We start from the raw sequence: 25,702 nt of genomic DNA, 5'->3' as shown, positions 1-25,702 counted from the left end.
AGTGTACAGACATTTCTCCCTAGTACTCTTCTACCCTCTAACCCTTTGCAGCTCAAGGAACCAGATGTAGTTTCTATGCAGTTACAGATTTCTCTTCTGAACTTGTTCAGCCTCTCTGTTAACTGAGAAAAGCGTGGCAGGACCCTATTCTAAGACAGTGATTACAGCAGTCTCTTAAATTGTAAGAAACATATATTTGAAACTCAAAGCAAAGGAAAAAACAGAATATTGGTCTCAGATATTCTGGTGAATGCTGCATTTTAAATCACGTAAAATGATTCCCACCATAACAACTACTGTTTTTAACAGAAAAAGCTAAAGCAGCTCCTAATCAGGAGCTGAGAATGACCAGCTAGAACAAGCCTCTCAGGGGAACTGGGAAGCGCAATGTCTGAACTCAGCTACACATGACAAATGATGAGTTGCTCAGACCTGTCAAAACTAAGACATTTCTGGACATGCTTACAAGCAAAACTTTAAAGTTAAAAACTAAGGCAATGGCACATGCAAAGTAGGGTAGCAGCTGAACCACACTTTTCAGGGTTTTGGACTCAAGAGCCTACATTTTTCCTAAATTCCACTTTTAGTTCCCAAATTGTACAAAATTGCTTCCTAAAGTACACACTAAGGTGTCCTTTCAACAAACTTTTTTTAATGCTTTTATCTTTGTTCCTCATGTGATCATCTTTAAAAATAGTATTCCTATGAATACCTTCATCTCAAAAATTGAGAAGTTCAGTGAACTAGACTGATGATTTATTCAGATTTTCAGATAACATATCAAACAACAGGTATGTTCAGATATCTGAAAAACTTACAGCCATTTTAACCCTTACTTTGTTTGGCCAATACGATGTACTCTGCCAATAGCCTGAAGCTCATGTGCAGGATTCAGAATGGGTTCCACAAGCAGAACATGAGTCGCTTCAATTATGTTTAATCCATTGGAACCAGTGTGAAGGGGCAGCAGCAAAATATTGATCTTGGGATCATATTTAAATGCAGAGAGATTTTCCTAAAAGGCAAACATCACAATAGCATGACAAAAGTTCCTCAATAAAGAGTGGACATCTCTATATTTTAAAGAAATTAGAGCAGTTAGTGAAGCACCAGACTGACAGTCTTGCAGGCTGACTGAAACAAGACCAGTCATCACAAAACAGATACTGGACAGACATCAGTAAGGCAAGGATTTCTTGCAACATCGGTCAGTATGGTCATCCTTACCATCCATGTCAACATTTCTTTCTCAAAACTGAATGTACTGTTTATCTCCAGAGGTTTTTTAATAGTGGCTTTATGTAATTAAGATTTTTAGAATTAATGAGCTTAGAGATCAAAGATTATGCCAAACAAATTTGCTGCTCTTAGTTTCTCAAATGAAGCAATAAAGGTAAGGATGAAATTAACTCCTATTAACTGTAACTTTCCCCATCTAAAATAATTTAAAGAAAAATATCCTTTATGTACCTGAAATCTACTAATTCCATTGATCTGAGAAAAAACCATGTTGTTGTCATACAAAGCTTTTGAAATTATGTCCAACACATCTTGCCACTGTAAAACAAACACAATAAAACTCTATTATAAACAGCAATGACAAAATATATGAATGTCTCAAAGAAGAGTAGATAAAAAGGCCTTTTATAATATTAGCACTTAAAGCTTTAAAAAAAATTAAAAAATTGTGTTCCAGCTACTGTACCTTTCACAAATCTAAAGATCAGCCTTAATAAAAAATCTAGTAGTAGCCACAAAAAAGTCTTACAATGTATCAAAAACATCGAGACATCAAATTTAAAAATGCCTAGAACTTCTAATGCTCCTACATAAATGTGTTTGCCCTTTAAATAAACAAGCTTTTTCATTTATTAATTTCAATTATTGATCATGTTCCAATTACATGATTTGCCCAATGAATCTCAAAACAATCAAGTGACTGCACAGAGCTACTCAACATTTTGGCAGCTAAGCAGAATTTCTGAAAATATTATGATAGTCTTAAACTCACAGAACACCAAAAAAGATTTAGACAGAAAATGGTGATTGATACCGTTGAGAAAACTAAGGATTTAGCCCCAGGGTCTTTAAATTGAATTCTCTTCAGTGTTCGGACCACAGCTTCCACTTTGGTGGAGTGACTTCCCTTCAAAAAGTAAAAAACCCAACATCAGTAGAGTAGATTATTATACAACAATCCCTTTCAAATTCACTTTTAATTTTATAGCATTATATTAGGACTTTTTACATACCTTACATATCTTAAAAGAGATCAGCAAATACATTACATATATTGGCATGCTTCTTAAAAGAGAAGACAAAATTATACTTAGAGATTTGAAAAATCTTGCCCTATTTAGATGGCAGCTTCCCAAGTACAGACATTTAATAACTGGCAAACTGAAGGAAGGATGGGTTGACTAGCATTGAACTGCTTTTTTTTACCTCCCTGATAATGCACTGCTATAGGGTCTGTGGTGTATTACAATCCGCACAGCACATGGAAGATGAAGCACCACACACATACACCTGTCTAGTTCTGAAAGGAGCAATCTGGATACCAGAAGCAGTGCGGTGGCACCAAACATGGCAGTTAGGTCTGCACAGATTTAACCTGCTCAGCAGCACAATCTTTAAAGAATCTTCCAAATGCATATTTAACTTACCCTCCCTTCACACCTCAGGAAAGTAAATAAAAAACCTACATGAAACCTTTTACTGTTGTTTTCATTTTCCCATTTTGGCAACACGAAACTTAGGCTCAATACTATCAAGTTGTTAATTATCTTAAAATAATTAGGTATTGGTAAATATAATTAATTTAATCCTTGCAGGATTATGTGCTGCAATGAAAATATGTCTGCATATTCTGTCCATCTTCCACTCATCTGAAAGTATTTCACTGAAATGCTTAATGAATTCTCTCACATACAGAAATTACAATATACCCAAGAGAAAAGATAAAACACTACAGTCTTCTGCTTGTTCACTTTGATTTCTGTACTCCTCCCTTTCCCCTTAATTCAGGAAGATGGTTCTGAGAAACAGTTCTTGAATATCTGCCTCTAATCCCTTCAGTATGTACTTTGTGTTACAATAATTTTACCTAATGTGTTTTTTTGCAAAGCCATTATTTAATTGCTTACTTGTTCTTACATGTCTAGTAATTTCATGCTGCAGTACTTTCCGCTGGGCAAGTATTGCTTTATTTCTGTCTGCACCTGTCCTCTGAATGTTGAATTAACTGTGTTGGCTTGCTACAATGACAGATCAAATTTACCGAAGTTATGGCCCTTGCAGAATTGGCAGGGAAGGACAACACCAGTCTAAACCCAAGCTGGGAACCAAGGCGGGGCAGCTCGATCATTCAGATGCTATGTAGCAGAATGAATGCCCCAGCAGGTACATGTAAGAGACCTTCTGTAGCCCGATTTATCAAAGGCTGCAATAAGCAGTACCATTTTTTTCCCTAGGGTCTTCTACAATGATTCCGACTCTGTGTCATAGACATAGAAGTAAAACAGCTTTTTCATGACATCTCTGTTGCACCTGGTAGACATTAACACCCTGTTTCCAAAAGTCAGATAGGCTATTAAAAATGCTTAAGTCAGTAGGTGTTATGATCTGCAAGGATGAACGACACATTTGCAATTTTATGGCAGCTGCCTGACAATCATAACCATCTTCAGTTAGGAGATCTGAGACTAGTTTTCGGCATTTCCTATGCATTCCTGGGTCAACTTTCAGGGTCATTTATGTGTTTTTCTGATACCACTCACTTTGGAATCAAACATGACAATTCCAGCTCATCTGCTCCGACTGGCTTTTTCTTGGAAACATTTCACAAAAAGAGGACAAGAAATGGAAAGAGACAGGGCAATCTCTCTTCCCCAGGTAACATTTTTCAAAGCATGATCATTTAAAAAAAAAAAAAAAAAGTCAAATTCTCCTTGTCATCTGCCCAACAGAAGTGATAACCACCCAGGATCATTCATGAACTGTGTTCACATGAAGCCTCTTACACAATTATACAGTCCAAATTAACTCAGCGAACAGTGTCAGTTAGGTATACTGTACCAAATTATTTAAATAAACAGGCAGGTTAACCATTTATCCCTACTGTACAGTATTTATGCAGATTAGGTACAATCTAAGCTGCTCTGCACCATTTTACTCTGCAGAAATCATTTACATACAAAGCCTTTTACTATTTGCAAAGCTATTGTTTTACATGCAGTATCAAACCTATTGAGAAACGAAAAAATAAGTTGACCAAATTTAATCCTTTTAGTAAGAAAACTGCTTAAAGAAAGCACATCCATCAATTCAAAATGAAGTTTAATTCCACCGTAAGTTCAAGCTGTGTACGACTAACCTGATCAACCTTAAGACTTTTCTGCTTTAAGCATCAATAATCCTTCCTCCTGCTTTTGTTTGTTAACATTACTTGTCTCAGCACCCAAAACTGGAGTCCACCTCTAAACAGTTCTTAATTAATCATTCACAGGTGTAAATCGCTGTATGACTAAGGTCTTATACACTCTTCACAGCCACGGTAAGACCTAAATTTTAACTGACCATTATTTAAAAGTGTGTAAATGAAGTTTCCAAGATCTTACTACTGAGGTATTTGTCTGAGGATTTAAAAGGACAGAAAAAAAAAAAATTAGTCAACTTCTGCTGTTGGTTTTTGTTTCCTTCAATTCTTTGGTTCTTTTTTCCCTGTAAGAGACAGCAGCACTAGCCACTGTTGTTGATCTTTCCACCCTTCAGACTTCTCATGAGTGAGGTGCTACAAATGTGATTTTGTACAAGATCAGCCAGAGGAACTATGGTGGAGAGAAAACAGTACAATGATCCAAGTGGTTACAGTCCTTCTGCTTTATTTTTTCAACAACAGAACTAAATGAACAGAGCTGCACTTAACCCTGCTGTGAACAATGCAACTGAAAAAAAGTAAATCTCCATGCCTTCACTTACATTATATTGGACTTGTCTCTCAACAAACACTTGACCAAAAGCTTTAGTTCACAGCTCACAAAAACACTTCCACATTTCTTCTCCATGTTTACAGAGAGGTGAAATTGATAAAGGGACCCTTGCTATTATGCATTCTTGGTTTTCAATCTGTCTTTAAAAAATGTTGCCTCACTTAGTACCCATGAACCTTGATTTTGTCCTTTTGTTGAATATCCAGACTAGTATTTATAAACAGATTAACTAGCTCAAATTAATTATGGAACAGCACACATTAGAATCAGAACCATCTATTGAACAATTTTTCTCCGATGACATGCTAGCAAGAGCCATTGTAATACTAACCAGACACTGGAACCTTTTACAGAAGCAACATATATAGGGATGCCATTAATCTCTCTCCTAGTATAAAATGCTCCCTTTTACAGTAGTCCTTTTGTATCTGACTGAAGCATAAACTTAGCATGGATAGTGCTGGTACAATAAAGAGCAAGAGGTATTCAACACAACGGGAAGAAAAAAAACAACACAAAATCAAAAACACACACGGGACAGAGAAAAAGACCAGAGGGACTGAGAAACACACGATTTTCCACACAGACTGCAAGATATTGATGTTAACCTCAGTATTCTACAGAAACTATAACATAAAGTTAGTTAAGGACAGTTGTTAACAAAAGTTAAAGGAGTGAAGTAAAAGACTTCATTTTTAACAATTCTGCTTGTTTTGATAGCACATTGTATAAAGCTACAATATAAAGTGGATGAGAATGGACGCAATGCAAGATGATATGCAAATTCATACTGCATTCATATTTTTGCTTAACTAGAAGTTAACAACTTGATGCAGAAATCCAAGGAAACACTACAGCCCTTTATGCAGGACAGTAGATGACAAGGTCCTCCTCTGTTTAAAGTTTATGAAACAGTTGATTTTTTTTTTTTTTTTTTTTTAGAAATAGGATGACATCTCCTCTAAATCCTGAGGAAATAATGTTAAAAACTCCTGTAAAGTGAGGTCCTAATAACCAGCACTTCAAAAATACAGCCTATTTACTCCCCCTTGTGCCAAATGCTGTCAACTACTTAGAATCTAATAATTTGATTTACGACGCATCTACACACAAAATGGATTTGCAGTCATTGTCCAGGGAGGCCGAAATTACTAGTGTGAGTGGGGCCCCACTGACTCCAGGACAGGCTAGCAAGCCTAGGATGCCCCCAAGGGCCAAGGAGTCTTGTACAGATTCCACTGAAGTCTTTGTCAGCACATTTCATTACTACTTTTTAACTATACCAGCCAGATTAAAATTACCATGAATATATCTAGCTGTACCATAATCATATTTTAAATTTACTTTAAGATAGCAGGATCCCCTTAATCAGAATATTACCAACATGAGTCTCTACCTTTGCACTTCACACCAGAATCCTCTTTTTTTTTTCCTCCACAACTACAGTGACCATAGGTTACAAATGAAGTTTTCCCCATGGACTCAAAAATTTTAAGGTCCCTTTTCTAGTTAGGAGAAAGTCAGGCTGCAGTATTTTGCTCAGTGTGACTTTATCTGGATGGTTATTTTAATGAGACTTGTAGCTAATTATCTTTGAAACTCAAACTCTCTGTCAAGCTATTTGACAATAGCCAATGGTTTCCTAAGTTAAGGGAGAACAGTCTAAGGCAGTACAATGAAAAAAGCATCATCTCCTTAGGAACTAGACTATAAAGAATAAGCAAAGTCACAGGGGAAAACAGTAGGGAAAGCAGCTCACGGTCTTCAGTAGAGCTGTACAATGTCAATGGAAAACCTCAAGAAAAATTCCCCAGACAGAAAACTGTTTAAGATTGAAAGCCATGCTCTACCCTGCACTCACCTTTTCAGTAGCTATATGGTATCCTGTCAGTGGGGCTTCAATCAAAGATCAGCAAAGTTTAAAATACAAATAGGCAAGGAGCACTGATAGGTTTTTCAAAAATTTCCTGTTGATTTTTCAAGGGAAAAACAAACACAAAAACTCCCAGAGAGAATAGGGTCCAGAACATGGAAAAGAACGGCAGGCTTACACTCGGCAACTAGATCAAAAGAATGAGAGAGAAGCTGGAAGTAAGTGGCCTCACAACCACCTCACTGGTTATTCATGGAGGTGAAAGGAAGGGGAATGTCTCCCACAATCCCATACTACAGAAACCTTTCTCCACAGAACATATTCATGGTCAATAGGTTCCAATGAAACGCCTTGTTTTTGGCAAATAATATTTTAGGAGAGAAACAATTTTCTATTCTCTCCGTTGTGATTTGATTTATTACTGAATAAATTTCCTGTTAAAAAGTAGTGGCTTTTTTCCTAATTATAATTTGTATAGGAGACAGTATTTCATAGATTTGCAAACTGCAAAACTGTTCTACCTCTCAGGTGCGTGGAAAGCTAGAGAAGCAATTATTATGAAACTAAGTTTAGAATCAGTATTTATTTAGAATCAGTATTTATTTATTTGTGTGGTTAAAAATGAAGATTTATCAATTTAAAATATTTATATTATACTAAGCTTAGCTTTATGGTATAAGCAGTTTTCTCAGACTTTACTCATTTTAGCAAAGGTAGCAAAACTAGACCTCCACCCCCCAAAAAAACAACAACAAAACCCACAAAACACCCCCCCCMAAAAAAAACAAAAAACCCACCACAACCAAAAAATCCAGTCACCAACATACAAACAAGCACACGTATAATTTATTTCTACCAAGTGTCATATGCCAAAAAGTCCTAAGTAAAGCTCAACAAAAACTCTCTCCCCTCTGTCCTCCCACCAAAAAGGAAAAAGGAAAAGGAAAAAAGATAAGCGGTCAGCACTACTTTAACAAACACGTAATTTCACAACTCATCTTCCAGGTATTTCTTCATGCACATTTAAAGAATAAGTGTATATATATAAAAAAGAAAAAAAAAAAAAGGCCTACACATATCATGTCCAACTCAAATGCAAAGGAACTGTATCTGTTGTAAGTGAACCTCCTTGTAAGAAATGAATCTACTTATAAACTCATATGGTAGATTCATCTGCCAAAATGCGGTATGCAACAAAACACAACTGCATTAAATACACACGGCTGAAAATCTGGGCCACAAGCCCCACATGAACAGCTTACCTTTACAGGAATATCATCCTCCTGATTTGCAGTTTCTGCAGTAAAGACATAGGATATTTCTTTATGAGATGTTGTCTGCCTGCAAATGGCGCATTTAATTGAGCTCCGGCGGGTGCCAACACTGTATTGTTCTATGATGATAGCTATACACTCATTACAGAAACAATGTCCACATGTCAGCACTGCCCACTATGCAGGGAATTAAGAAAAAAATCCAGTATCACTTTCACATAAACACAAAAGAAAAACAGTATACTTATGCAGCATTAAATTACAGTTTCATAGAAACATTATTTCATTAAACTCAGATTAAAGTGAAGAACTTTAGAACTCTTTTCACCACTACAGCTGTTAAGAAGCCTGGATTTCAAAGTTTACCAGGTCTGAGGGATTAATGATCTGTAAAAGTTCCCTGCATTTATTGTTCATTTTTTGCATTTTTGCAGTTTTAAACTCGAAGCAAGACATCACAATCTTTCATTTATATATGAACACAGATTCTTAGTGCATAGGTTAAATATACAGCAAGTATTTGCAACATATTTTTAAACAAAATAATACAAATATTTGTATTGGCCATCTGTAAAACTCTAAACATTGACTAGCTCAAGCTTTATAAAAAAATTCCTGAAAGAAAATGCCTTAATTTTTGCATATTAAGTCCTATGCAACATCTTTGAATTTAAGAATAAATATGATTTTGTATAGAGAATCTTAATTTTTTTTTCCCTACAGAACACAGGCAAGGGCAAAAATTGTGTTGCAGAAGCTGTCCTTCCTTTGAGGTCCGAGAACATCTACATGTCAGCTGCGATCTTCCTTAACAGAGAAGTAATTTGTAAAGCATGTTTTTGCAACTAGAAATGGTCTCTATCCTGTACTACTCTGCTATACGGACCACTGTGAGATCGGGCAGGGGAAGAGACATGGGGACCACCACTGTTTTCATGGGTCCAGGTAACAGAGGGGATTGACCAATTGCTAAGTGAACAAAGATCTTTCAGGCTTTGTAAGGTTCTTCCAATCCTGCAGAAACAGGATGAAAAGCATGGTAAGACTTCCTTGCAACAGGATGACTACTATCATCAAGTGGCAGTCTTAGCCAAATTWAAAAAAAAAAAAAAAAARTATTTTCCTTTTAGGGGGCTTCTCCGCCTCAGAGATGAAACATAATGGCACAGGGCAAAACCTGTATCGCCCTTGGAACAAGACTGTAGGGGAGATTTTAGAAACGTGGCAGGAAAACAGTTCATGTGTACGCATGCCTGGAATGCTAACTGAAGAGAAAATATCTTAAAATAGCTAAAAAAGAGCCAGTTTAGTTTGATTGCACAGGAGTCCCTTCATGTTTTTAACCTAATAGACAATAAAATATTATCTATATTGCCTTGTACTTTAATATATATATTAGTCTCAGGCTAGCAGTTTTGATTAAACTTCAACTTGAACTTCAACACCTGCCATTCAGAGCATGAGTGGTGGGGGAAGGACTCCCAACTATCAGTCTTTATTCTACTGTTATTTTACTATTTTCGCGAGTAACTAATATTCATTTCTTTAAAGTTTATAACCTTAGAAGAAAAAAAACCCCAATCAATAGGAGCAGTTACAGTAAAACACAGTATATTACAGGAGCTGATCTATTTCTTCATTCTTTTAGATTATAAATGCAAAGAAAAAAAAGAGAGCAGTATTTATTCCATTTCTCTCTTCAACAAAAGTATGAAAGCAAAACTACGGACTTGTTATAAAACAATTGGCAATACATACATTTTTGGAACATTTCTGTCAAAACACTCAAGCACTGATGTTAACAGCTAATGGAACTAGAGGGGCTTTTAACTGAGCAAGATATTATCTCAGGGGAGAGGATGGTACATTACAGAAAGAGGCTTACTTTCCTTGTTTTAATATAATGTTCAGTTAAATTCAGGTCTTGAAAACTTGGAATATAGATCTCAGATCTAGGTAAAGACTCCATAAAAGTGAAAAATGTTTAGTCAACATCTTACCTGTTTTCCCAGTTGACGTGCACAGATTGGGCATGGTTCTGGATTAATTCCCCCAGTAGTTTTATCCTGAGACTATAAAGTAGGAAAAAACAAACAAACAAACTTTTTTGTTTCAACAAATAAAATGTTATTCTATATTTAAAACAGCTACTTGGAAAAATTAATCATGAAGTCAAAAAGGGGTGTGTGTGCAAATTCAAAAACATCATGCACGAGGAAATAAATCAATCTTTAGGAATTACAAAATATTTAATCTAAGGTCAATAAGTAAATGGATTGTTGTCCATACTGCAGTCCTTCAGACAGTATCTGCATCTGTACTACAGCTTTGAAAATCTGCACAAAATAAAAGCCTCAAAAGAGAAACACGGTGAAAATATGGAGATACGTTTCTCATCTTCTCTATCAGCTCTACATTGTTGTAGAAACATTTAAATATACTTAATCGTGCTTAACTATGCTTTATCTAAGCATTTTTATACTTACTTGGACACTATGATTAAGTAACGTAACATACAAAGTTGTTGGTTTTTTTTTTAAACACTTCTTTAACCTATAAACCCATTTGTGTTTGTTTGAGAAGCCAAGTTCTTTGCATAAACATATATAGGCCTATCATTTTACAAGGCATCTACCAAATGTAGACCAGTCAGTCACTTTTAATGAAGATTTTAACTATCTAAAACTACTCCATAGTTTTATAATTGTTTAATTTAACAAATGGACAAAACACATAATGTAATAACACTGTGACTATGCAATAACACAAAACACATCACACTGAATTTCAACACACAGTGAATCTTTATAAAAAAAGATTTTATTGAAAATATGTATTTTAAATAAAAATATTGGCAGGTTTCTTCCACTAGCTAAGTATACTGTACCACTTTAGTTTAATAAAGATCAAGAAACAGTAAACCTCACCTTCTCCAAATTAGTGAGATACAGAAGTTGTCCTAATTTCTTCTGAAGTTGTGATTTGGCAACTGCCTTGTCATTCAAAAGTTTCACTCGATTTTGCTCTACCTATCAAAACAGCATTAAATCAATATACACAAAATAAGAAATTAATACTAAAGTTTCTGAATAAAGCTTAAATACATTTTTGGGCAAAATTAAAACAAATAATTTATTGGGGACAGCTCATTCTATAAATTTAGAATGAGCTTCTCCCCAAGCAAAAATGACTATGAACTCCTTTCCTGAACCCAGTATGAATACAGAACAGAGAACTGATTGAGATGAGAAATACAAACTCGGTCATACTTGTTTCATTTTCACTGCTGGCTATTTCCAGAGGCAAAAGGAATCTAAAATATCTTAAGCTGTTAAATGTTTCTTTCAAATTTCATTCAATTTATCATCTATCTACTTAAAACCAAATTGATCCCGGACTCTATTGCTGATTCCAAAAACTATGCATAAGAAAACTAATGACTTTCCCTATATTTTCTAGAAGTTTTCATCATTGAACCTATGCAAAGACTGTAGAAACATCAAGCTGACTCCTTTTCAGATTAATTGAAGTTTATAGTGGCATACTTATTAATACTACAGGAAAGGCCAAAGTTTTTTTTTTTTTTTTTTAATATTGTTGAGAATTCATAAACAAATTTTAGACTTTGTTAAACTTTTGTTTAAGCAAAGCCTGTGGCCTGTATGGCTCTTTCTCTAGAGAAAAGAAGCATTTTGGTCTACCATACAATCTCATAGAAAAAAGAATAGAAAGCCTTTGTTTCTGTTGAAAACATATTTTTCTACTGCTGAAAAAAAAAAAAAAAGAGGTTAAATCAACTCAGCATTTTCTCTATGTTCATAACAGAAAATGTCTCTAAGGCTGCTCAGGAATTCCAAAATGCTGAAAAACGCTTTGCCTTTTTAGTTTTCACTGCTGTTTCAATCCTTGTAGAAAGGAGGCAAACAGGTGAGAATCAGGTCACTTTCATTTTCCACCAGCCTGGGAAATCGAAGATCAGTCAGAGAGAGGTGGCCCAGAGCCCTTCCTTGTCTGCTGCTGAAAGAGCAGCAGCCTTTTGGAAACGTGCCACTCTCACAGCCAGAAGGCTGAGAGAATATATCAAGATAACAGTTCAGAGCTCCAAAAGACCCAGACACTAAGCGTAAAAGTAGATAAGAACTCTTCTGTCACCTAGACTTTCAGAAAACGAAACAGAGACATGTTATATATAAACAGATATAGATATATATTTTACTTTGTAGGAAGCAGGATCTAAAACAAGCTGCTTTATTCTTTCAGAAAAGACACCTTTTTCCCGCCAAGTACTCTACCTCATGTGGTTCTATAATGTGGAGAACTGGTGGATTTGGTTTTGGCTCATCAGGATGACGCACTCTCAGCCGTTCTGTAGCCATTGCTAGTTCATCAATTGCAGACACATGATCCCTCAGTACCATCCAATATTCATGAAGTAACTAGAAGAAAAGCCTAAACTAATTAGTAGCAGAATTCTTGAGTTGAGTTACCTTTATATGCCTCCACCATATGAGGTTTAATGTGAAAATTTTTTTCGAGTAAGGGATAATATTTCTTCAAAGTAATCAGCAACAACAACAAATTATGAAGGAAAACTACACCAGTACAGGAATAATCTTGCCTGCTCTCTTTTCCAGTATCTTTTTATGAACAAATATAAATAGTTGTTTCTCTCTCATTTCTTCTATAGCTATTACAATAACTAACGCAACTGAAAGTTCAGAAGTCAAAATGCCAGGCAAGACTAAGCATAAGGAACAATGACTACGCAATTTTTTAACACCTAACTCTTATTGTAGTAAGGCTGCTTCTTAAAGATGAAGTAGTGGTTCACTTGTCTTTAAAAATATATTTTTTTTTCCAGACTGTTTCAAACAGTTGTTTGAGTGTTCTTGATGACAAAGGAACAGACAAGACAAGGCTGACACCCGATTCAATTCTCCAAGCAAAAGTAATCGCTGACATAAAAGAAATGGCTAAGACTGGAAGTGTGCTATACATATAAATTATCAAATGTTGGTATTATTTTAAACTGATAATACTATACAATACTTCTTCCCAAGGACGCTTTCTACAATTTTTAAATATTGTATCCAAAAATCTTCACTGATCTTACTGAAATTTTAAGACCTTTTGCAAACTGTTTTGCAAAGGCCAAAAATTATTATTTGTTGATTCTTATTTTTTCATCTGTAAGGATATTTCTAAGCACTGGATTGCTGGATTTGAGTAGCACAGATAATTGAATCAGTATTTCCAAGTCAGGACAGATGGAACCATAAATATACTATTTTCATTCTTAGGGGAGTATTAGTCCTACCTTCTAGTTCCCAAACTAAAAGAACATGAAGAGAATATTTGTTCCCTAACTGCAGCAGAAAAATCCCCACCACATAACAAAGCCTCAGTAACTGGTTACCTTACGTCAGTTTTCTTGCATAAACTGCAGCAAACCCAGGACATAAAATATTGAAGCATGAGAACAGCAAGGGTCAATATTTTCCAGTCAGCATTTTGGTACTATAATCAAATAACTTGACTTTCTGAAGGCAGCACAAATTTATTAGGTATTTAATAATTTTAACTATCAGATGCCTAAACGCTGATTAAGATGTCAATTTCTTTAAATAGGTTTTTATATTGCATCACACCGTAACCTAGTATTTTTTTAAGGCAGCTGCAGATTAAGTTTCACCTCTAAGCAGCCCCCCAACCCCACCCCAATTCGAGGAAAGCAGATGATCAGTAACCAAGTTTGCTGAAAAACAAAGACAGATTGAGTTCAGTTAGTTTATCTATCTTTGATTAGGTGAATCGCTCTCTAGAATATCTTTTCTTCTTCCGTGGACTAGATCTGATGCCAAAAGCTTTGTTCCTGGATGGCAAACTTCTGTAAGAAGTAGCTCTGCTTTTTCAAAGCCTTCTATGAAAAAGCCAGTTAAGTGACAAGTCACTTGAACCATGAAACAGAAGGCTTGGGAGAAAGGCCACAGGGTTTTAAAAAAAAATAAAAATAAAAAAAAAATAATAAAAAAAAAACCACACACCACCTTGCAAGCAGCAGAAATTTGCTCTGATGTCAGACCACAGAAAATGAGTGCACAAAAGAACCACAAAGGCGATAATGCTGACACTAGTGTAGCAAGAGTAATATACTGAAGTGGAATCTATGTAAATCAAAAAGAAGGAGGAGCATTTAAGAGAAAACATTTCTGATTACACCTAATCTATGAAACAGGATGAGACCCTGTGCCCCAGCTCCCCTCCCTTCTCCATCACTGTTATTCACTACAAGGAAACCCACACATGCAAGAATGAATAAGTGCAGCCTGGTATATGCCTTTATATTCCCAGGCCAGAGGAGACTGATGATTTCAGGTTACATTGTGTAGCACACATACGCTGCAGTTTACTCCAAGCAAACAAGGCCCAGAAAAAAGATCTGTATCTAGCACAAGACAGAAGGTAAACTGAATTAAAGAACAGACCAGCAYTGGATTTGTTGATTCCTGCCATATTCTGGTATAACTAAAGAGGAAAACAGATCTAATTATATCAGTATACTGTCCCAATAGATTAAATTACAGTACTTACTATAGTACTATAGCCAGTAGAGCTCTTTTAGCAATTGTTAAATCATATATAAACTATTTTTAATTAAATTGTGTAAAAAGGACTGTGAAAAAGCTTTGCATAAGTAAACCCCAATTTCAGATAGCAACTTAGATTTGTTCATATGCAGCTTAAATTTGTTCGTAGTACATAAAATGCACCACACAAATGTTTCTTCACAATCTCATTTGCTGTACCTTATATTCCTTTTTCCACGCTTCAAAGAGTTCCAGAAACATGCTGCCTTCTTCAGTTAGCTTAACATCCATTCGGTGCGCTTTGGCAAAGGAGAGAATAGCTTTCAAGGCACGTTCCGTTTCACTGGTTGCCCACAGTCCTCGACTTGTGGTGGGTAAACGGTCATCAACAAGTCCTTCTTCATCTTCTATCATCTCTTCAAATATAGCCATTTGGCCTTTAACACTTACAAATAAACCCAACGTAATATTCATTACTGATTTTGTACTTTCACATCCATTTCTACATATTCATCATATACTTCAGCCTTCTAATACTTGATTAAAGGAAAAAGGAAACAAAACCAAAAACAAACACATACCATATATAGAGCTGTTTTATTACCTGATATCCTGAAACTAGCCTAGAACACAGTGAACTTGCTACCAGCAATGAAATCCCCGTACAGGACATTTTGTCAGCTCAAAATCATCAATAACTTTTGCAAAGGCTTACACATCTTAGTTATTTTTCAGTGGTTATCAAAGATTCTGGAACTGTCACATATATTAAAAACACTTTGCAATTCTGACTTCTTAAATCAGCATGAGAGTTGCAGTCAAACACTGATGCAAAGTCTGCTGCTGTGTATTACCATTGAAGAAGACTACAGCTTCCCGGTTCTCCTCTTGACAAACAATGCCAATTCAATCATTTTAGATCACCTCTGAAATCTCCTCTCTCACTGTGGCTTTGGTCAAACTATATTACTTAATTTATGAATTACACAGAACATTAAAGTCAGTGAATGGGAATGGTATTATACCATTTGTAATCTGACTGCACATAAATACGTGCACGTATAGTAATTCAGCCACCATGTCTGTATTTATACAAGTACTTTCTGAACACTTCAACACTTCATTTCAAATGTATTGTCAAATTACAGCAGCTGGGAAAAAGTGACATGTATTTGTTCATTGTAACCAACTTTTTTTAAAAGTGAAATTTACATGGAAAAATAAACCTGACTAATAAAATTGCTCTCAAGTCCATAAGCAACAAGTCAGTCTTAAATTCTGTAATTAGATTGTTCTACAATTTGTCTTAAAGTGATTTCAGACAACTTAAAGTAGAAAATATAAAACAATAATTTTCATTTTTATTTTTGTAGTATGAGAAGTTTATAAAAACATGAACTTACGTGTGAGAAAAGAGCTTTGACTCATATTCTGTGAACAACTCATCAGCCTTACAAAAGACACAGCTGGAATACAGAAGATTGAAAACAGACACACTCAGAATTTGACCAGAAAACAAAGTAATTCCTATAAAGCTCTATTTCAACAAATAAAAACACACACACAGTCCTTAAAAAAAATTGTCTCATATATACACTGGATACAACTGACTGAAAAAGATTTTATAAATATAAAAACAAAATAAGGTTGTGTGTCTCACAACTGCATCTACAATGGCTGTTTACATATAAACCCTTACTACAGATAAAAGATACCATTCTTCTCGTTCTTCACTTATTTCAAATGAAGGAAAACACACCTTTAAAATATATTTCATATTTTCTAGACATACTTGTTAAGTGGAAGTCTAACAGGTCGCAAGTGGCAGATAGTGGCAGCCTCAATAATCTGCTTAGAGGGAGGGCCTTCTAGATTTTTCACTGCTTCTCTTACGATCTTCTGGAACTTCTTCACTTCATCCAGTTGAGTTGTGAGCAGGTATTGAAGGCCTCTGCAGTCATGGAATCTGATTTAAAGAAAGAGTGAAGTAATAACACATTGAGTCACCAAGTCAAAATTGAAAGAGAAGAGAAACAGCTTTATATGTCATCTATATTGCCCTTTAGTTCATACCTTGCAAATGCTTACTACTAAGTAACATATTAACTATTAGAGATCATTCCCTTGTACCCACTGAGATGATGGCTGGTATTTGTAGAATAGGAAGACTCAGTCTAAGACTTGAGAGGCGCAAATGTCAGTAAACAACCTGCGACATTCTGAGCCACAATACAAATCTACAAAAGTTCAACAATTACAAACACTTAGTCTTATTTGTATCTGCTGGCCAACAAATTGACTTTCAAAGCACCTGTGCAATTCACTGCAGACACATGTAGGCATTGCAAAAAAAGTTACTGCATTTTGCACCTTAGTTTTCAAAGTCAAAATTATTAAACAAACATGAAAGTGAACTATTTTCCTAAAACCTAGCTGTTTTTCTTGAGTAGATGTGGAACATGAACACCAGTAAGTGCTTCTCATACTGTATTTTTCCTGCGGACAGAGGTCTCTTGCTGAAAACATGGTTCAAGATGTCATCTTTACGATGTCTTACACTCATATACAAGACAATGTTTTGCAAGATGGTAGTTCTACCTCACAGAGAAAGTTTGATCTGAAACAGCCCTTTTGTGAAGTGAGGTAAGCTGGAAAAGAGTAAGTTTAACAACACTAGTACAGTTCAATTTTTAAAATGGTCTAGTTAAGCAACACGTATTCTGAAATAAAATAGACAAGTTTGCCTAACATGGTAGTCTGAAAATACATGAATTACAATTAAAAGTCTGCTGTTAATACAATCAGTTGTCAAATATTCCATATTTATGAAAACCTCCCACATTATAACCTGGTTAACCATCTCCAATACTCAACTATAATTTAGCACTTGTCCTTTCCACCACTGACTGGTAATACTTCACAAGAGCTAAACGCTGTTTTTAGTATTTTTTCATTGCATATGCTAGACCAAATTAAAGAGGAAATAACTATTATCCTTTTTTATAAAAGAAACAGTTCAGTCAGATGAAATAGCTTGTCCAAAGTTATACAACCTATCAGTAGCAGAAACAAAAAGGCTCTTCCTAAATAGCTAATTTCAAGAGAGAAAAATTCAACTTTTTTCCAGTACAAAAAGGGCAAGCACGTAGATACGCAAGCATATGAGAGGAGATTGTACACCCAAACAATCCTTTCCTCAAATTTATTTAGAGCAGAGGCAAAAAGAGAAGCCATCATTCTCAAATGGTACTTCACAATTTCAATTGATTTATGTAAGTAAAACATCTGATTAAATCTAATAGTGGGCTAGGGCTTACCATCTTTTGGGATCATGGTAACAGAGTAAACATACTGGAGGATATGTCTTTATGTATCTGTAATTAAAACAAGGGCAAGAGGCAATGGACACAAAATGCTATACAGGATATACTGATTAGACAGAAGGAAATGTTCTTTCACCGAGTGGGTCAAATACTGGAAGAGGCTGCCTATAGAGCCTGTGACATCTCCCTCCTTGGAGATACTCCAAACCTGACAGGACATTACATGATTYTGTAATTGCATACAATAAACAGGAATTGTTCAAGGAAGCTTTCCCACACTGACAATATTACTAACTTCTTGATGTGATGTTATCTGTTCATGTGATGATATCTGAAATCCCATTCATAAGAAATGCACTAAAGGGTAGCCATTAAGGTCATTTGCTTTGCATACACACATAAATCTGTAAAGCACTGCTTTGTAAATTAAGGGCATCATATCTATTTAACCCACAGGCTTGTTACTGGTGAAGTTTGGAAAATGGAAGTATTTGGGTAATAACAGATAGCTGCAGTTCCAGTAGAATTTGGTAGTACTGTTGTCTCTAACATGACACCAAAACAGAATTCTTTGGTCAGAAAAACAGTGATGCTATTTTATGCTGTTATCCAAGGATTTTCTAATATAGCCTGACCGCTTCCCATTTATGTAAGTCAGTTTATTTTAGAGGTTAATCAATTTTAATGCAATAAACTTTGAATTATTTTTGCTTAGCAGCTGCACAAGTGCAGAAAATTATAAAACCATTGTAGATAATACACAGGAGAGCATCTTAAAGAATGCTTGTCTAGGAGAGGAACTGAAAATTCTCCTGCTTTTGAAGTTTTCTATTTAGTTATCCTCTCTTTTGGAGGGCTTTTGAAACTTAATTGCAGCCCAGATGTTCTGAAGCAAAAGCACCTGCCATTTAATTGTAACTGTTAGCAAAGACTGATTGGAAGACTTGAGCAGACTTAACAGTATTCATTATCCTATTTTGTTGTTACTCTTACTTGTCTGCCATGGAGAGTTTATTAGTTTGCTGTTTGTAGTTGCTGGTTATCTCATTTTGCACACGCTGAACAAGCTCCTCATCAATGGCATATTGTATTGCTGTCTGGATGACATCCAACCACCATGGAGAACCAGAATGTATCTGTATGCAAAAGAACAGATTTATTCGTGAACATTCAACAAATAACCAATTTACTCATTGTGGCAGAGGCTTATGCTGCTCTCTAGGCCTCAAACACAGACTAGTAAATTCCATGGGAAGTTAACAGGACATGAGAATATGCTTATAAAGTACCCCTTTTCCTGCTTAAGTGAATACATGATTAAGAAGTGTTCCACATTCCCAACTACTTCCACACTTTTAAATTGCTTCAGTCAAGTTAGATTCGCCTAGGCTGCCTACACAAAAAAGCCACAGAAAGAGATATTGTAGATATTGTAATCTACAAGTTTCCTGTTTCTCTCTTTCAAAACAAACAAACAAAAAAAACCCCACACACTTTAAAGAACAACACTTTAAGAGAAGGTGAACGTAGATGGAAAAGACATTATTTCCTCACGTGTTTTAATCCAAATAGCATTTAATCTCATATCTTCATCAATTCATTAATACTTTGCACCTTCCCATTAAACATGAATTGTCCCAAAGACTAAATGCAGTTAAGCATTAAGCACAATGACTAAATGCATGTTAAAACAAACAAACAACAAAAACAAAAACATACAATTCCTTTGGAAGTAACTGAAATCCCATCTGATATACAACAGAAATATTTCAAGGTCAAAGCCTGTAACTCCTAGAAGTAAACTATATGTGAAAAAAAGTAAATATGGTGTTAAACTGTACTAGAATCATCTCACCATGACTGTGTACTTCTCTTTCTAGTCATCTGTTCATCATGTAATGTGAGCTCCTTTAAGTAGGGAACAATAGAATATGTTTTTGGACTGTGTGTGTGTGTGTGTGTGTGTGTGTGCGCGCGCACGCACTGCCCAACTCCCATTCCAACTGGGGCTTCAAGGAATTGTTAGAGATAAATACCTGGAGTTCTGGATGAACAGAAGAAAATAATAAAAAATAAATAAATCAAAATTCACAAACTAAATATGTAAGAGATACCTGCCTTTCTCTGGAGCTCCCGAATCGTCTGGAGAACTGGCTGTAAGGCCTGATGGGCTTCTGCAACTTCTGCATTGGATTTACTCATATAATGCTGTCGAAGTTGTTCTGCCTATACGAAGATGGGAATATAAGTCTTGGACAACTCATTTATATTTATAATGTATAATTAAATATATAAAAATTCCCCAGCTATCATACTGTTTTAGAATGGCTAGCTACTGAAAGTGCATAGTCTACCCACCTTCATTTCTAAGCAAAATTTAGCATTATTTTTTTCCTCTAGAATCTGGCATTTATTAGTAAGCCTAAAAACCACTTGTGAAGACAAACTATGACAAAGATGTTAACTATAAAACTTTGCTTTTTTACAAGTCCAAATAACACACTAGGAATACATTACATTAAAATAAGAACTTAAATTTAACTCATAGTCTTTCTTCACTGTATTTTAAAAAATACATTGTGTTGAACCTACACAATAATCATCCGAGAACAATCTGAGAACAGCATGATTTAACTTTACCTATATATGGTACTTACACACAATACACCATACGCTAACAAGAAAAGTTGAAATATAAATTTCATTATTTTTAGGTGCAGATATATTTCTTCAAAAAAAAATTACTTCTGACAGTGAAAACCCCTTGCGGCATGTGATTCTGTAAAAGATTTAATCACTACCAGTTCATTTGATATTTTAAAATCTGCTGAACAAACAACTTATGTCTCACATGTAATACGTATACACATTCATCTTTCACCATTACATTCATTAAAGATCTTTATTTTGTGCATTCTGGGGTGTATTAAAGACTTAATTTTGTTTTGTTTGCTTGTCACTATCAAAATAATTATATTATTGTTATGGATGAAGCTTAGTTACTGAAACCAGAGAGGACTCAAGTATTTGGATGAGCTGCTTGTGACAGATGGCTATGAAAAGCAATCTCTGCTTTTTATTTGTAAATAAAATATAGAGTTTCCAATCCTGCTCCTCACAACCTCAGGAAAAGATGTAAATAAATTGCTATGACTATAGGACATAAAAAAAAGACAGTATTTCTATAAAGGCTGGTAGAAACATATTTAAATATTTAATTCTCTCTCTCCAACGGGGATAAATCAGTTACTTGAAACACTCAAACATCATTTTAACAGTCTTTCCCTAAATACTCAGGATATTCTTATACTCAGAGATGTGAACACAGGGAAAAGAAAGCAGCTGAACAGGTAGTAAATTAGTTTGGTATCCTGCTTCTGGTACAACATTAAGGTCAGCTCTACTTGCTAACATTTTATCATTTTGAACTGGGTTTGAAATAGCTGTCCTTCACTCATTCAAACGACATTTTGGGGAGCTATCTGTGAACATTTTACTATAGAAACTAGTTCAAGGAGAGGTTCCTACTACTTGTTACAATATTCTTTTGAGACAAGTATAAATGGAAGGGGAATTTGGGCCAAAAATGGCCTAAAGTCTTGTTTATGGAGTAAGCTAGGATGCAAGCTTAACACAGTAGCTAGTTCAGATGAAACTCCTCTGTCACACCTTATCATACAAGTGAAGTGCATGGCACGCACTAGGAGATTCAACATTTCAAGTTAGGAAACAGCAGCTAATATGGCTGTAATTTGCATACTAATAATACAGCACAAACTATTCTAGGGGGAAGGACCACCAATCATCATCTTGGTGGCAAAAGCTTCAGGAAATAAGAACTGCCATATGTTTTCAGGTTTTATTTGTTTTCATTCTGTACACAAAGAAAATCCCAAATGAAGATCTTAAAAAGACAAGTGCTTCACATTTTTTCCATTGCTGGGTTGGTGAAATCCACCCCCACCCCAACTTAAGCAACTTGCGACTAGAAACAAAGAGCTATTAGAACACGTTTCAGACAAAGAAAGATGAAAATGCTGCCTAGGCACAGAATTTTTATAAAAATATTAAAATATCACAAAATATCCAAATAATAAGAGAGAAACTGATCACCACCACACAAGTGGAGAGGCTGAAAGAACTGGGCTTGTCCAGTCTGGGGAAGAGAAGGCTTAGAGGGCACAAAATAGCAGCCTTCCAACAACTAAGAGGAGGTTACTGAGAAGATGGAGCCAGGTGCTTTACAGAAGAGCATGGCAAGAGAACAAGTAACAAAGGTTATAAATTGAAATGGGAGGTTCCCATATGGAAATTTTTCTTTCATTGTAAGGATAATTAAGTATTGGAACATCTGGTCCAGAGAAGTGGTGAAATCTCTATACTTGCAGATTTCAAAGGCCCAACTGGATAAAGGCCAGAACTACTCGGCCAGAAATCAGTGTTGGCCCTGCTCTGAGTAGGGAGTTGGATTAGAGCCCTCCCAAGGTCCTTTCCTGCCTTAATGACTCCACAATAACAATGTTCTTTTGCAAACATGGTCCATATGTCCACCACAAGTAACCAGTGAGGAACAAGGATCCCAGCTATCTTACCAGATGTCACTGTTAAGGATATAGTTAAACAGGCTGATGTAGCCAGTAACATATAGTGACTTGCTTATCAGGCCAAAGATGGCCAAACTTTCTAGATATGCAGGAAGTCTAAGGGTGAATGGGGAAGAGCCAGTTGCTACAGGGCATGCGAGTATGAGTAATACAGAGAGGGCCTGGACAGACCCCACAGACAAGATTCAGACAATGAAGAAAACTGAAAATAGGACCTTCAACTTGAAGGTTGTTTATTGCTATTTCTTTGTTTAGATAAAATTATGAGGGATAAAAAAAAGGGTTTTTTTCAAGATATATTTATACAAAAAAATGAATATTTACCTCTTCTGCAAGTCGGCTATCACGCAAAGTTGGTGGAATTCCTGGGTGCTTTGCCAGCAACAATTCCATCAAATTGTGTGTAGAATGAAGTCTCTGAATATACACAAAGTTATCAATAATCATGAAAAAAAATTTTTCATTTGTGACAGGAAAAGATTAATCAGCAATGAAATTCTATAGCAAGAAATTAATATTCATTTAAAATAAGATTTAATTTTTCTCTCTTAATCTGAAAGCATCTTATAAAGTAAATAAGCATTGTTTTCCTCATTTTACTGAGATGGGAAATAAAACAGACTAAAAAAGTCTTCTTCAAGATCTCACAGAAAATCAGCAGAAAAGTCTGATATCAAGTCTTCTGATTCTGTTCTGTACTCACCCTCCTAACTGAAGCTGCCCTTGACTACTACAGGAAACAAGTTATTTACCTTAAAACATATTATTTTGTAATGATTTTCAGAATTTAACACAGAAATAAGTCACTTAGACCACCTAAAGCAAAATAAAGCATAAGCAAAAAATGGCTCCCAAAGCTTCAACCACTTCCATATTTTTCACTTTTCTGAAACAAAAGATGACTGAATAAAACATGACCTTTTTGTTTATTTTAAGGAAAATAAATTTAATCATTAATTATGCATATATAGGCTCACCCTATATATACATGTAACCCAAAGTAGACTCCTAACATTACCACCAACTCATACCGGACACCTCCACCATCTGGATCTAGTGCCCTTCTTGCGTCCCTAATTCAGCTTTGCTCTGTTACTGTGTCATCCCCTGAACAGCATTAACCAGCACTGGCTTGCCATTTTCTAAAACAGCCAGCTTTATGCAACCAGGATGTACTCAACATAAGTTGAGTTTTATCACACAATAGCAATATACATTTTCAGAAAAAGAAATACTGCTTTATATTCAATTCAGTATAGCGGCTTTATTAACATTCTCGTTATACTGATAAAAGTTTATGCTGATATAGGTATCCTGAGTGGAAAAACGTCTCCAGAACTCACAAAGGAGAAGGACTGATCAAAGAAACATAATGGTGGCATCAGATGACCACATGGAAGATAATTAAAGAATAATTTACTCCACTTAGTGAAGCAAGCAAAGAAAAACAATGGACAACCGCTCACTTCTTATTATCTATCACTAACACACCTAAAATATCTTGTTATGCTGAAAAATGATAATTTTCATCAATTTAGAACTGATATTTCTTGAAGAAATATAAAGATGTTAGTTACAGAACTCGTTATTTCTTATTCATCTTATTTTTCATAAAGCATTCAAAATATAATCGTTTTTTTTCTGAAGAGATGCCAATTAACTTCAATTTTTTTTCATGCTTTGACGTGCTTTCAGGAACATCTTCTGCAGTGCAACAGTTTTTAATTCTTCAACATGACGTGTCTGTATCATTCTTAATGCCATTCCAGCATCCTGTCTTTGCACTGGTCTATAATTAACAGTACTATTAATGTGAGCAGTCACAGACAGAAGTCTAGGGATACAGCTTGTTAAGTTTTATTACAGAACAGCAGGTGGAGATCATACACTGCTTCTGAGGTATCATTAAGAATGACAGGTAAAAGCTTTTTAGAAATAGAGTGGCTTGTAAAAAGAAGAAATGTGAAGGTCACTGGACAGATTACTATTTAAATACTGTGATTATGACAGCAGGCTGTAAAAGTTATTTGGCATGCTGCTAAGAGGAGGAAGAAAAGATTGACCTGATAAATTAAGATCTATACCATTCCAATTCTTAACTGTGTCTTTATATTTGGATGTTCACTCACTTGTAAGGAATCTGTTTTGAGCTTTTCTTTGTGTTCTTCAGAAGAACGCAACACTTCTCTGTACAGCTCTGCAGCCAATGCATATTCTCCTGAATAAAATAAAATCAATAAAATTTTAAAAAGCACACACACACACACATTGTGTTGGTCTTTAAATATCCAAGCAGGACTTACACTTGCAATGTACTAAAATGTTTTTGGAAGGGCTGTTCTGTATCTGCTAATCTTCACACAAGTCTTTCCCATTCGTTCTCTCCCCTCCCTGCCTCCCCTTGCCCAAAAAATTGTTAAAAGACAAAGTATTATATTTTACAAAAACTAAATCATCTTCCAAGTTAACTATCTTTTGTCACAGCAAGGTCTGCAGACTTCTTTGATCTCAAAATATGTATTCACACTTGTATAAGTCCAAAAAAGTCAAATGCTGCATTAAAACAAACATCCTCTACAACTCATTGCAGTGATGCATTACTAGTTTTGCACTGCAAACACCGTATTCACTCTGACAGAGCACTAACCACAAAAAGCCATGAAGATGTGTCATACTTGAAATAAACAGAAATGATTAACTACATGCAGGGAGCAAATCTACTGAAGGTGCCAATATTACAATCACTTTTTAGAAAAGAGATTACATAAACCAATTTAAGAAGAAATGCAAAATTGAAGTTGTATATACAAAGCAGTAAAAGAAAAAAAAAATACATATTACCTTTTCTGAACTGACAGAAATTTACTTTTCAAGCCATTAATAGTCTTGGAAGAATCTTAAGATAAGGGGAGGAGAAGTGTAGAGATATGAAATGTATAAAGATAGATATCAGGGTAAAAACAAAGCAAAAAACCACCTCCCAACACCTTTCTAGATATCTGGAAGTATAACAGTCCTATTTCAACAAGATTTGTTGGTTCTTATATTGA

At 35.3% G+C, this 25,702-nt stretch overlaps 1 protein-coding gene across 14 annotated transcripts in view; it reads right to left on the bottom strand.

Moving 5' to 3' along the window:
- Positions 1 to 25,702, bottom strand: part of SHPRH (SNF2 histone linker PHD RING helicase) — a 64,001-nt gene that overhangs the window by 13,071 nt on the left and 25,228 nt on the right. For 6 of the 14 annotated variants that reach the window (XM_026082808.1, XM_026082807.1, XM_026082811.1 and 3 more), the window contains 14 exons: positions 24,782 to 24,870; positions 22,977 to 23,069; positions 20,167 to 20,274; positions 19,042 to 19,184; positions 16,518 to 16,691; positions 16,129 to 16,191; positions 14,945 to 15,170; positions 12,431 to 12,574; positions 11,066 to 11,167; positions 10,139 to 10,210; positions 8,127 to 8,315; positions 2,054 to 2,146; positions 1,471 to 1,557; positions 837 to 1,015 (listed from right to left, as the gene is read on the bottom strand). In XM_026082808.1, coding sequence (XP_025938593.1) covers positions 837 to 1,015; positions 1,471 to 1,557; positions 2,054 to 2,146; positions 8,127 to 8,315; positions 10,139 to 10,210; positions 11,066 to 11,167; positions 12,431 to 12,574; positions 14,945 to 15,170; positions 16,129 to 16,191; positions 16,518 to 16,691; positions 19,042 to 19,184; positions 20,167 to 20,274; positions 22,977 to 23,069; positions 24,782 to 24,870 — 1,762 coding nt within the window. Of the gene's footprint in view, positions 1 to 832; positions 1,016 to 1,470; positions 1,558 to 2,053; positions 2,147 to 6,852; positions 7,052 to 8,126; positions 8,316 to 10,138; positions 10,211 to 11,065; positions 11,168 to 12,015; positions 12,296 to 12,430; positions 12,588 to 14,944; positions 15,171 to 16,128; positions 16,192 to 16,517; positions 16,692 to 19,041; positions 19,185 to 20,166; positions 20,275 to 22,976; positions 23,070 to 24,781; positions 24,871 to 25,702 lie in introns of those variants that run through there. The other 8 variants (XR_003256172.1, XM_026082815.1, XM_026082813.1 and 5 more) reach the window with 7 other exon arrangements.

The sequence above is a fragment of the Apteryx rowi genome, unplaced genomic scaffold (assembly GCF_003343035.1).
Source record: "Apteryx rowi isolate R43461 unplaced genomic scaffold, aptRow1 scaffold_594, whole genome shotgun sequence".
Lineage (NCBI taxonomy): Eukaryota > Metazoa > Chordata > Aves > Apterygiformes > Apterygidae > Apteryx > Apteryx rowi.
The sequence above is the reverse complement of the archived record's forward strand: the minus strand, read 5'-3'. Positions and strand labels throughout refer to the sequence as shown.